The sequence below is a fragment of the Ramularia collo-cygni genome (assembly GCF_900074925.1).
Source record: "Ramularia collo-cygni strain URUG2 genome assembly, contig: RCC_scaffold05, whole genome shotgun sequence".
In the NCBI taxonomy this organism is placed as follows: domain Eukaryota; kingdom Fungi; phylum Ascomycota; class Dothideomycetes; order Mycosphaerellales; family Mycosphaerellaceae; genus Ramularia; species Ramularia collo-cygni.
In genome coordinates this window covers 253,761-265,821 of record NW_019716259.1, presented here as the reverse complement: position 1 = coordinate 265,821, position 12,061 = coordinate 253,761, and the positions used below count along the sequence as shown (strand labels likewise).

At 52.7% G+C, this 12,061-nt stretch overlaps 5 protein-coding genes; 3 read left to right on the top strand and 2 right to left on the bottom strand.

Moving 5' to 3' along the window:
- Nucleotides 1–1,114: 1,114 nt before the first annotated feature.
- RCC_03820 (probable Methylthioribose-1-phosphate isomerase) lies at nucleotides 1,115–2,290 on the bottom strand (the record flags this gene model as incomplete). The annotated part of the gene is made up of 1 exon (XM_023769103.1): nucleotides 1,115–2,290. The coding sequence occupies one exon, from the start codon at nucleotides 2,288–2,290 to the stop codon at nucleotides 1,115–1,117; it is 1,176 nt and encodes a 391-aa protein (XP_023624871.1).
- A 330-nt stretch (nucleotides 2,291–2,620) lies between these two features.
- On the top strand, nucleotides 2,621–3,531 carry RCC_03819 (probable aldo-keto reductase; the record flags this gene model as incomplete). XM_023769102.1 has 2 exons in its annotated part: nucleotides 2,621–3,130; nucleotides 3,187–3,531. 2 exons carry the CDS (start codon nucleotides 2,621–2,623, stop codon nucleotides 3,529–3,531), a joined length of 855 nt encoding a protein of 284 aa, XP_023624870.1.
- A 393-nt stretch (nucleotides 3,532–3,924) lies between these two features.
- On the bottom strand, nucleotides 3,925–4,607 carry RCC_03818 (uncharacterized protein; the record flags this gene model as incomplete). XM_023769101.1 has 2 exons in its annotated part: nucleotides 3,925–4,332; nucleotides 4,392–4,607. 2 exons carry the CDS (start codon nucleotides 4,605–4,607, stop codon nucleotides 3,925–3,927), a joined length of 624 nt encoding a protein of 207 aa, XP_023624869.1.
- A 2,699-nt stretch (nucleotides 4,608–7,306) lies between these two features.
- On the top strand, nucleotides 7,307–8,514 carry RCC_03817 (uncharacterized protein; the record flags this gene model as incomplete). XM_023769100.1 has 2 exons in its annotated part: nucleotides 7,307–7,316; nucleotides 7,376–8,514. 2 exons carry the CDS (start codon nucleotides 7,307–7,309, stop codon nucleotides 8,512–8,514), a joined length of 1,149 nt encoding a protein of 382 aa, XP_023624868.1.
- Nucleotides 8,515–9,341: 827 nt separating this feature from the next.
- Nucleotides 9,342–11,921, top strand: RCC_03816 (uncharacterized protein; the record flags this gene model as incomplete). The annotated part of the gene is made up of 1 exon (XM_023769099.1): nucleotides 9,342–11,921. The coding sequence occupies one exon, from the start codon at nucleotides 9,342–9,344 to the stop codon at nucleotides 11,919–11,921; it is 2,580 nt and encodes an 859-aa protein (XP_023624867.1).
- Nucleotides 11,922–12,061: the final 140 nt, after the last annotated feature.

Below are 12,061 nucleotides of genomic sequence, written 5' to 3'. Positions count from 1 at the left end.
ACATGCACATGCCCTTCAGCTGATTCGGGCGACCCTCGGCGAATAAACTTTGCGGTCGTCACTACACTCGGGTATTTTTTTGAGCACCCGCGCCATACAACAACGACAACGAGCTACACTGGACTTGTGTTCATTGTTCGCTGTGCGCGCATTAAGGGAAGTTCACACCATTGCCAAAGCCCCGTACCCAAGACGTCGCGAGCAACAGCACTCTCAGACACCTGTTCATTCGAGACTGCATAAACGACAATGGCTTCGGCCACATCAGACCACGCATCAATGATTGCAACGCCCATCTCAGCCACATTGGGAGCCGACCATGACAGGCTCTGCGAGCTTATTGGTGAATACACCGCAAGAGATATTCCACCAGGTCTTTAAGCTCATGTCCACTGTCGACAAGGCTCCATATCCCAGCGGTACCACCAAAGGCAGCATCATCGTCAACGAGGGGTCGAAGCCGCTGGCACAGCTTCAACTCAACAGGAAAACGCTCAAGCGATCTTCGGGCCTTTGGTATCTTGCTATTCCCCAGATGCGCTTACCCTAACCCGATGGATGAGATCGCTACCTGAGAAGGTCTTGGCTGAGGTTGAGAAGCTTCCTGACCACAGTTGCCGTCAGAACATGGCGATTTATGTCCACGCCCATTTCGGCCACGTCTTCGGTCCACAGCTTCCACAAGGGGAGATATCACGTTGCAGTATTGCAGATCCCTACTGTACAATGATGCAGACACGAAGAAGGCATGGCGATTATCGTATGTTGATGATATGGAGGGGATTCTGCAGGGAGTGGGTGGCATTATAGCCGATGGAAAGAAATACTGGTTCAGTGGCAACTGTCAATCTCCTAGGCGGAAGATGTCGGCAAAGGCCCCTGTGGTAGCCAACATGGTATCTGCAAGCGTGCTTCCAGGGCTCGTCGAACGGTGCGAATCGTTGATAGATTGTGTCACCTAACATGATGCCATCTTGATCATAGACCATTCATAGCGAGACCTACTTTGTGCAATCGCGATCCTCATCATTCATCAGCCGGCGATTGAGGCTTCTCATATTGTCACCAGGACGTCCACATCTCGTGAACAGGCTCAGCATCGTACTTAGACTTCTCAAAGGCCGCCCACAGTGACAGGCTTGATACCCTCGTTGTGCGCCTCCATCGCCAAGCCCAGGTCAAACCGCCCATCGGCGCCCTTCTCAACAACCCCAATCTCGGTGATGATACCATCAATCAATTCTGCAGGCGTGACATCAAATGATGGATTCCAAACATTGATCCCTTTTGCCGCAATACTGACGGTCTCCACTTTTCCCAAATCCAACGCACCAGCCTCACCCACACACGGTCCCTTCATGACTGTCATCTCACTACCAGCCCTCTCTTCGATGATAATGTCCTCGCCAGTTTTTGTGTTGAGATCAATTGTCGTCYGTGGTGCCGCGATCAGAAACTTGACACCATGAAATTTAGCTGTGATTGCCAACTGGTATGTGCCGATTTTGTTTGCCGTATCTCCATTCGCAGCAACGCGGTCTGCGCCTACTACAATCGCAGCGATGCGTTCCGAAGGACCTTTAAGCTTCAGAAGAGCAGACGCCATGGAGTCCGTGATGAGCGTGGCGGGGATATCGTCATGTACGAGCTCAAACGCTGTCAAACGAGAGCCTTGGTTATAAGGTCTCGTCTCCGTGCAAAAAGCGTGCTGCAGTGATCCGTTGGCATGCAAAGACCGAATAACACCGAGTGCAGTGCCATATCCCGCCGTTGCCAAGGAACCGGTGTTGCAGTGGGTGAGAACGCTGACTTTGCCTCCTCCGGCAGTCTTGGAGATCCATTCCGCTCCGTAATGTCCGATGCCTTTGTTGTCTGCAACATCAGCGATGAGCATTTGCGCAGCTGCTTCGCAGTATGCCTGCGTGACGGTATTTCCATCAGCACCATCCTTCTTGGCAGCTGTTGACACGATTTTGCTGAGCTTTCCGGCAGCATCGGCGAGGTTGACGGCGGTCGGTCTGCTGGTGACCAGATATTCCAATTTCTGCAAGAGGAGGGAAGCTATTTCCTGAGCTGGTCCTGTGTATTTCTGGTTGTTGTTCGTCTCCACCGCGAGGGATAAAGCGGCAACTATGGCAATGGCTGGAGCGCCTCTTGTTCGCATGTCTTTGATGGCATGCCAGCCGTCTTCTGCGCTTGTAATGGACTCATATTCTTCTTGGTGGGGGAGTTTGAGCTGATTGAGGATCTCCAAGCTACCTTTTCGGTAGCGAATGGCTTCAAGTACCATCTTTGTACCAAAATTGCAATGTCACTTGACGGTGGAGATGGGGAAAAGAAATCGGGAGACTTTGCTTTCGAAGATCCTGAAGCTGTATATGTTTCGAGTTATGCTTCATCTCGTTGGCAGAATTTGCATCAAATCCCGATTGGGCAGCGCCAATAATTGATGGCTGAATTTGGCAGTCGCGCACGTGTTGATTAAAGTAGAATTTAGGTGGAGGATGTCATGATGCGATCATTCTCCACCTGTTTGTTGGCATTGAGATGCAGTCTCAACATCCGGGTCCCTCCACTTCTTCACAACTTCATCTCTCATCCTGAAAGACAATCGTTGAAAATGGCGCCATTAACCCTCCGATCTACCGTCGCTCTTCCAAACAATGAGAAGCTTCCCCAACTCGGTTTCGGAGTTTGGGATAGCCCCTCAGACTTGACCACACAATCGTGTCTTTCTGCATTGAAGGCTGGATACCGACACATCGACACCGCACAGGTATATGGCAACGAGACTGAGGTTGGCGAAGCAGTAAAGCAATCCGGCCTTCCCCGCGAGGAGATCTTCATCACCAGCAAGATTCTCGGACCCGGTGACGATGCCGAAGAAACCTATCAGAAATGTCTTTCCAGTGTACAGAAGATTGCCGGTGATGATGGCTATTTGGACCTCTTCCTCATCCACAACGTCACATCTGGAGCCAAGGGTGTGAAGCTTCTCTGGCAAGCCATGGAGAAACTCCAATCTGAAGGCAAGATCAAGTCGATTGGAGTTAGCAATGCAGGAATTGGAATGATTGAAGGAATGAAATCGTATGCGAAGGCCTGGCCGCCAGCTGTAAATCAGTTTGAGGTATGCTATCAATCCTCTTATCTCAACCCGGCTTTATCAACTTATTCTCTACATAGCTTCATCCTTGGTGCCAGCAGCGTGAGATTGTGTCCTACTGCCAGAAGAACGGAATCGCAGTCGAAGCCTACTGCCCACTTGTCAGGAACCAGAAAGCCGAGGATCCCGAATTGAAAGGCATCGCCGACGCTCATGAAAAGTCGACCGCTCAAGTTCTCCTGAGATATTGTTTGCAGAAGGGCTGGGTTCCATTGCCCAAGAGTGACAACGCTGGGAGAATCGGTCAGAATGCTGACCTTTACGATTTTGAGCTCAGCAAGGAGGAGCTCGAAAATCTTGATGCGAAGGATCAGGGTGAGAAGGGTGCGCTGGTCATGGTCGTCGACAATGAGAAAACGACGTAGAGAGGCAGAGATGCAATAGACATAGAACAGGAACTTTCCTCAGCATGGGAACCCTGGAGATTAGAGTATTCAACCGACAGATAGCATGCTCCCTCGGAGCGAGAGAACGGCTTCTTTCTCCGAGATCACCCTCCGAAATCACTTGTCAAGGGTCAGAAGATTCCTGAGAATTCTGGCGGCATGTCTTATTTCGCCGACATCAGGCGGAGCAGGTACGGTAGTGGTAGACCATGGGGTTTTGTTATATCGAAAGCGCCGCAAAGCTTTACTTACGTAGCCATGTCTCTCATCGATAACCTTGAACTCAATCCTGCATCCATACAACTTTCCCACAACAAGCCATCGACTGCACATGCTTCAGTCACATGCGTTGACCTTGCACAATTGAAGTGATCAAAAGTTCGGCGCAAATGAGACCTGAAGCTTCCGTCCAAAGCACAAGGCCCCGTTGATCTTCTCCAGAACTTTTCCAGCCTCCTCTTCATCAACAAAGCGAGCTGTGATCTCCGAGTAGAATTCGCCGCCACTGTCATGGACATCCGTGGCGAGTTCCTCGGCTCCACCGATCTTGTCCAGAATGTCGCGTAGTGCGGTCTTGAAGTCTTCCTCCATCCAAGTCGGGACACGTGCGACTCCGAGGAAGGGAGTGGGCACTGCTGCGAGACCTTCGCTCTCCGTCATAGTACCGGCGGCTCTTCGCCAGGATTCAACGACTGGTGGCGGTGGAATGACCGGAGAGCGCTGAGGCTCCGGTGCGATCTGACGCTTGGCCTTCTTCTTGGCCTTTTGGATGCGGTTCGGCTGCAGATTGTCAGTTGCTTGCGCCTCCGAGGTTGCCAGCGGCTCTGACAGCTACTTACCACCTTGACGATTCTCTTCACTATCGAAAGGCTGGAATTCTCAGCGGTCGACTCCTTGTTGACCTCATCTTTGTGCACCGCGCCGTTGGAGTACGCGTTGTTTTTCTGGGACAGTCTAGCGAATGCAGAGCCTTCGGCCGGCGGCAGGGCAGCTGCCGTGTAGGCCTTGCTCTCGGCTCGGATCTGTGCGATCGTCTCATGTTTTTTGGCCGCCATTCTCGTTCCTGGCGGTGGAGGTGATGCTCCTAGGTCGCAGGGCAATTCGGAAGTTATGTTTACGCCGGAAGCTTGTTCAGAAGGGGATGCTGCCCGGTTACCATAGAAATATATGTTTGATGTCGACAGACTGTCAGATGTTGATAGCCTGACGGATGATATTTAAGGTGGGTGAATCCTGCCTCCTTCTCAGACGCTCTTGTATTTTCCTTCYGTGCATGTTGTACCTACCCTTAGTGACGTAACTACCCTACCTGCTGGGGGGTACCTACCCTTTATATATCTTATGCGGAGATCCTTCTAGAGCAAGCCAAGCGTTCCGACCGTTACAGGAAGAAGGAACGTAGGCGGCAATCCAAGGTTCTGAGAAGGAGGTAGGGTGAATCATAACGCAGCTCGTGCATAGCCCGAGCAAGAGAGAGATGATGGTATGCTAATGTGTTGAGGTATTGAGGACGGAGTGTTTTTGAATCCTCGCTCCGTGGTGTAATTGAAGTACTGGTGGCTTCCACTTTGGTAGCGCGGCGTTCGTAACTTTGAGAGAGAGTATTGAAGGAGAGGGATGGAGATAATGAAGAGGTGCCTGAAACTCACCCTACTTCACTTCCACACTCACGCATGTGGAAGCTGGTTCCAACATGACCATGAGACTCATATTTTGCTGTCCATGCCGCGACAGGTTGATATGCCTGCTGCATGTGTTTGCGAAGGACGCGAACGCCATCTCCTGAAGATGCGAGAAGAGTCCGTCGTCGTTTCGAGAATCTCCGTCTCCAAGGGAGAATGGTGTCTTGATCCAGCTCGACGACAAAATGCCACCACCCACCTGGAGTCTTCTCGTGGCATGACGGCTCATGCAGACAACTCACTGGCGCAGAAGAGTCCACGACGAGCTCACTCACGCTGGCTGAAATTTACTCAAGTGAGTACGTAGTCCGGTCATAGACAATGAATGCCTTTACTCTGCACCACAATCGCAAATGAACTCGTGGATGTATGTGAATGGGGACGATGGGGAATTTGATGAGCGGCTTGAGAGTGGAGTGAAGTGGAGATGGYGAATGTGGAAATCGTAAAACCAGTTTCGGCAGACTCGTATAGGAGTTATCGAGTGTTACACTCCGCAAATCCAGCGTCTTCTTGTAATGATGCTGCCTAGAATGTGTTTATGCTCCCGATACGGTAGCAAGGCGTCTTCTGTATATGGGTACATGATGTTGAGATGAATGGCGCGTAGCACAAGTTTGATTCTGAATTGACGACCACTTTCATGGGATTTGCTTCAGCGACTAGAACTGGACAGGGGTGCCGCGCTTCCCATCTCAACATGAAGGACTGTATTGAATATCAATCTAACATCCGTATATCCCTACTTTATGTAGTATGGATTGTTTTCTAGGCAGCCCACTTGATAAAGAGTGTATGGCAAGGCCTGTATACAGATCTATTGGATCGCTTACCTGACCACAGTTGCATTTCAGGCGCCTGCATTTTTATGGTCAGGGGGCTGGCGACGTAAGTTATTGCTCAGCGCGACAGGCAGCGATCATTCCAAGTACAACCTACCTTATTCCAATCCCTACCCACTTTACAGCGAGCCTCGCTGGCATTGTCACCAAGAATCATAGGATACCTAAAATGGATCAAGCACCACCGACTCTCTTGTCCCTGCCCTACGACATCCGATTCATGATATACCAACACCTGTTTCCCTCCTCGCCGCAAATTTACCTCCAGGCGTTGCAAGACCAGACCATCAAAGCCATCCTTGCTGAGGGTACCGTCCCWACAAGCATTCTCCTCGTATGCCGTGCAATCCACTCAGAAGCGGCCGGTTACCTCTACAATACCTATATTTTCAATTTGATTGGCGCAAAGGAAGACTGTATTCGTGCATACCGAGGATTCTCTCAAACACTGCAATTGCATGCTCGAGAGAAGGTCCACATCACTGCGTTCAGCAATGGCGTCCATTCCGAGACGATGTGCCTATCCTTGCACACAGGTGCTGGGAAGTTGGCGATCTTGAGACGTCGCCGTCGTGGGATCGAGACAACCTTGGATGAGATCCGGGCCGAGATACGAGCGCAGAGAGGCAGTCTCCGCAAAGGATGGGACAGTTGGGCTGCCGGCGTGCTGACGATATCCACGGCATCGCTACTCGTTGTCCTGTTGGGGTTTGTACTTCAGCAGCTCGTTTCAGCGTGAAGCAGAAGAGGGAGTTCTGTGTCATCTGCTCTGCGATTGACGCATCCTCTCTGGGCCCAGTCGCTTCCAATCCTGCCCCGCAGCTTGCGCGATATTGGCAGGGTAATCATCTGTGCATGATTCTGGTCGCCTGGAGATGTGGATCTTCTGGTGTATCGACAGGGCATCGAGTGGTTGGGATGTGCATCGACGATGGATGTGCGACCCTGCTTCGTTCTTGCGCGATCTCGCCCCTCGGCCCGTTCCTAGCGGCGCAGATCGGCTCGTTCTGGACTCTCGAGGGTCAACGGGCGCAAGGCCGAATCTCCATCGTGGGAACAATCGGCGGCAGCATCGTGTTACGCGGCGAGACACGGCATTTACAAGAGGCGKCCGACAAATGCACACTTGCGCCAGATTCTCTTCCATCTTCATCCACCCCGAAAACTTCGCGTGGTGGCTTGAAGGCCGCTTGGGCTGAACGAACATTCATTCGGTGGTGATTTGCAGAAATGCATTACAGTGAGAGACGAGCATTGTACACCACCGCGGAATTGTCACTGACAGGTCCATTTCATTAGTTCGCTTCCTCAAAACGCCAAAAGTGCACGTTGACCGTGGCAACATCTCCCTCAAGACCGTCGTTACCGCCACCACCGATCTGGGCGAGACTTTCTACCCCGACAATCTCGACATTGTCGCGACTCTGCGCTCCCCAGCGGAAGAGGGCGACATCTACCTCCGGAAAAAGGCGCAGTGGAAGGCAGGCGCTCGATCTTTGGCCATCGAATTTGACATATCGCGGCAGGACATCGATTGGCCGGCATTGGTTCACGTTGGGGTCAAGGGTGCCGCAAGCCGTGAAGATGGCTTCCTACCTCCAGTCGTCGACATCTGGTCCGGGCAACTCAATCCAACAAAGGGTCACTTTGAATCCGGTTGGCGGGTAGAAAGACGCTTCACATCCTTCCCCGGGAGGAATGTGAGTCTTCTGGAGGATGCGGGAGACAGTATTGCGAGGCATCTGTGGGACGGCAGCCAGGCGCTTGCACAGCACCTTGATCAAGCAATCTCACTTCTCCAGCCCAACACATTGCCCCTGCTTGAGTATGTCCTCATATCTGCGACGTACCGACGCTTGAATGTGATTGAGTTGGGTTGCGGATGCGGGACTGTGGGGATCAGCATTGCCCAGGCCATTCCGGAAACCGATGTGTTGCTCACAGATCTGGCTGAGGTGACTGAATTGGTCAAGGCCAACATTGCGCGCATGAACCCTGCCATGAGTTCTAGAGCGCGATTCCTTCCATTGGATTGGCTAGAGCCTCTTCCAGCAAAGCTTCAGACTCGCACCAATGATATGATCGTTGTGAGCGAGTGCACGTACAACTCGGATACACTGGAGCCACTGGTCGAGATGCTACTGACGTTGACTGTGAAAAGTCCAAAGGCTGTGATTGTGGTCTGCACCAAGACCCGACACGAAAGCGAAGCCGTCTTCTTCGATCTGATGCGGAACGCTGGCTTCATCGAAGAAGGAAGTATGCGACTTCCCCTTGCGGGCCAGCCTGGGCAAGGATATGCCGACTCAGCTACAGATGTCGGACTCCACATCTACCGCACAAAAGATCACAGATTAAGTCTGAGTCCCAGAAATCGGAGTGAAGACGAAGTCCCTACGAAGTCGACTGTTGGCGATATCGACGGCGGCTGCATATAATGGCTCTGACGACCGTAATGATGCATCTGGTCGGCGTTTATAATGGAGAGGTGATATGCTGGCATGGGAAGCGAGGCGTAAAAGGAAGCGGCGCTTGCCATGAAATACACAGAATTTGATACCCGGCTCTCTCGCGAATTTGTCACACGATCGTGGCTGGAATTTTCATTCCTTCTGACTGAATCCAATTTTCCTCTGAGCACACTGAAAAAAAGTCGGGCTCTGTGCTCAAGATATTGAGTTGCCCACCTCTGGCCAGTCCCAGTATGTAGACGCGTCTCATACAAGGCATCACATTTATCAGCTATGCTCGGCGGATGAGGTAGGTGATCTGCTTAAAAGCGTTGAGCGCAGAGGCTGAAGTCCTGGAGGCTTCGGCAGACTGAATACCTGGATCTGAAGTACCGAAAGCGCAGCAGTTTTTGGGCCACTGACGACTAATCCGACAGGCGTACATTATGGACGAGTACGAATTTGCCGCGAAAATTCATACCAGTTGCAGACTTCGTCGGAAGCGGTCGCTTATGCTGCATTCCAGCTCTTCGGCGTTCCGCCACAACAATGCCTCCTCATGTGACACGATCAATGCACATCACAAAGTAGAAACCATCAAGACAAAGGCATGCCACGTCTGCGGACGAGTATGAAAGCATCATGCTGCGTTGTATACCGTATCCGGTCGATGATGAGAACAAAGACCAACAATGCGTTCTGCGAACAGTCTGGTGGTACTTTATCAAGAAGAGTATTCGCAGCGCTTTCCTGCTGCCGTGGAACGAGTAGAACATTGCAGCACTCGAGAAAATATCTAAAGTACTCCGGTGAACATGGCGCCCAAGACAACGCCCACACAGCCCAAGGCCCGCGGCAGAAACGCAAAAGGACCAACCAACGTGGGCCCGGTTGCTGGCCCGGCCGGGAACACCAGAAGTCGCCGTGGGAACGATGGAGCCGTTGGCCTCACTCCAGGGTTGAGCTATTTTCCGACCAGGACTCGCAATGGACGGGTGACGAAATCTAGAGCCCCGAAGAAGGTAGCAGGCTCTGTATCAAAGCCAGCGCCGCCAGCACCAACGCCACGCCCCGCTTCAGAAACTACATTAGAGCCTTCGCAAATTCAGGCTACCAATTCTTCTGCTCCGGGTCCGGTGGTTCAGCAATCCGCTCAAGAAGCTTCGAGGGAGACTGCTCCTCAGACTCCGCTGCATCAACATCCCGCAACAGCGTCCAGACCGGTGGATGGAGCAGCCCCGGCGGTGAAGACAGGAGCAGCAGCCCCCGGGACTGGATCCAGCTCCAAACGTGCATCGTCACAGCAGCAGCGCTCTGGCAGCTCATCCGGAGGTAGCAAGCGTCCTACTGGTGACGAGGGTAATGATCGTAAGGGAGACTCGAAGAAGTCAAGAGGGGATGGGCCAGGATCACGCGGCGCAACAGGAAATCAACAGGCTACCCGGACGGGAGCGCCAACGCTGAATAATTGTGAGATCGCTGCAGCGGCCATAGCACGATTCGAGGAGATGGCCAATGCAGCAGGCACATTCGGCAGTATCGAGGAACCCGTCGAAGCTGGAGAGTACATGACAAACACCACGGTCTTTCGAGCTGTCGCAGCTGTCTCCGAGGCCATTTCACAGTCCGGAAGCGGCGTGGAGTTCTCGCTCATAGAAGATACAACCCTTTCTGTTGCAGCCAACTCTGCAGTAGATCAGCCAACTACTCGTCCTGGAAACGAGGTCTTGATCCCTTGGTGTCCTGGTGATAATCACATCTCATTKTACATCGTTCGCCGCAACGGGACATCGAACAATTTTCACCTTGGGCACTACGACTCTGCTGGCCGCGCATGGCACCGTGCGCCTGATGCTCGGACGCGTGCTCGCAATATGATCCCGAGGGTGCTAAATCAGACAGGCTGGAACAGTTCCGGGGGAAACGCAGTTTCTGTGATCGGCGTCGACGCCAACCGCACTCGGCAGCTTCGTAATTGGGAATGCGGCCTGCATTCAATCTTTTCGGCGTGGGCATACGCTTTGGGGCTTGAGCTTGCTGAAGAAGCACAAGGAACCGGCTTGATCTACGACGAATTCCTGAGACTAGGTGGAATCCTCATCAACATGGCCTTGTTAGGATATGTGGACAGCGAAACGATCAGGGCATTCCTGGATTGTTTCGGGTTTATTCGAGTGAACCAGACAGTCACATTGGCTAGATCGTTTGACAGCACTATCAACTTCGCCACGACATCCGTATATCGAGAACACCTCGCGCGACTTCGCCTCGAAGCTGCCCTGAGCCTGAGGAGGGCGAATGGCGAGAACCTACAATCCTTGGACTCTATCATTACGCAACTGAATGATAGCGGCTTCATGGTTGAATCTCTGATCAACGTTACCGTTCAGGATTTGCTTGAAAACCTGAATCGCTTTGGCCAGATGGGAAACCCTGGCACGACGCAAGAGAGTCCGGTCGACCCCGACGAGCAAATTCTCAACGAGATCATGCTTGCTGAGGCGAGAGAGAGAGTTGATGCACGGGATGCGAACGCGGCAAGCCTCGCTGCTGAAGCCAGTGCAGCGGCAGTTGCAGGACAATCTAGCAGCGCCACTTCAACAGACAATGTCAACGTCCAAGGTTCTACTACTGGCGAAGGCCAGGGCAACGCTCCGCCGACAGTCGACGGTACCGCTGGAAGTGCATCTCAGCAGGGAACCACTCAGCGACGTAGCACGTCTCCTGGAGTCGACCCTCCTGGCGGTGGCCGCAACTCGTCTGACAGCTTTTCTGGCGTTGGGTCTGATGATGATGATGACGACGATGACAATGGATTCTTTGGTGGCACGCCTTTAACCAGCATACCTGCTGTGCAAACATCCATTCCCGAATCCGCGGACCTGATAGCTTTCAGAGAAGCCGAAGCCAGGCGGATGAACCAGGCACGAGCAGCAGAGGCGAGATTGCAGGCTACCCGGGCACAAGAGCAAGCAGCGCAGGCGGCCGCTGCTGCTACTCCAGCTACCGATGAAACAGCGAATGGAATTAACCATCAACCCGAAGCCGACAATCCAGGACTCGGTCCATCACAGTCGCAGGTGGAGGATCCCAGCGGTCTCTCGGACGACGGCAATAATAGTCTCTTTGGGGATTCTGATCCTGCTCTACCGACACAACCATCAACCTTATCGCTTCCGCCCTCACCGTTCAGGTCGTTATTCGTAGATCAAGCACAGAATGCACCGCCGCAATCCAGTGTTCCACAATCCTCATTGGCGCAAGAAACTCTTGTTGAGGACACGGCCGTGGAAGACGCGCTCGCGGATGATGGCGAAGACGTCACGGGGTCGAGAGGAGATGTTATTATGGATGGCAGTAGAGTTATGGACAACGACGATGTGGGCGAGAACTGATCTTGCCCACTGCGTCTGTCTACCGAAGCCGTTGCGGTGGTGGTTCCCTGGCAAAATCGGAATGGCGTTGTTTGCGGAGAGGCGAGTAGTGAGGGAATTAAAGAACGGCAGGGGGCGATGGGTATGTTAGCCCATAGTGC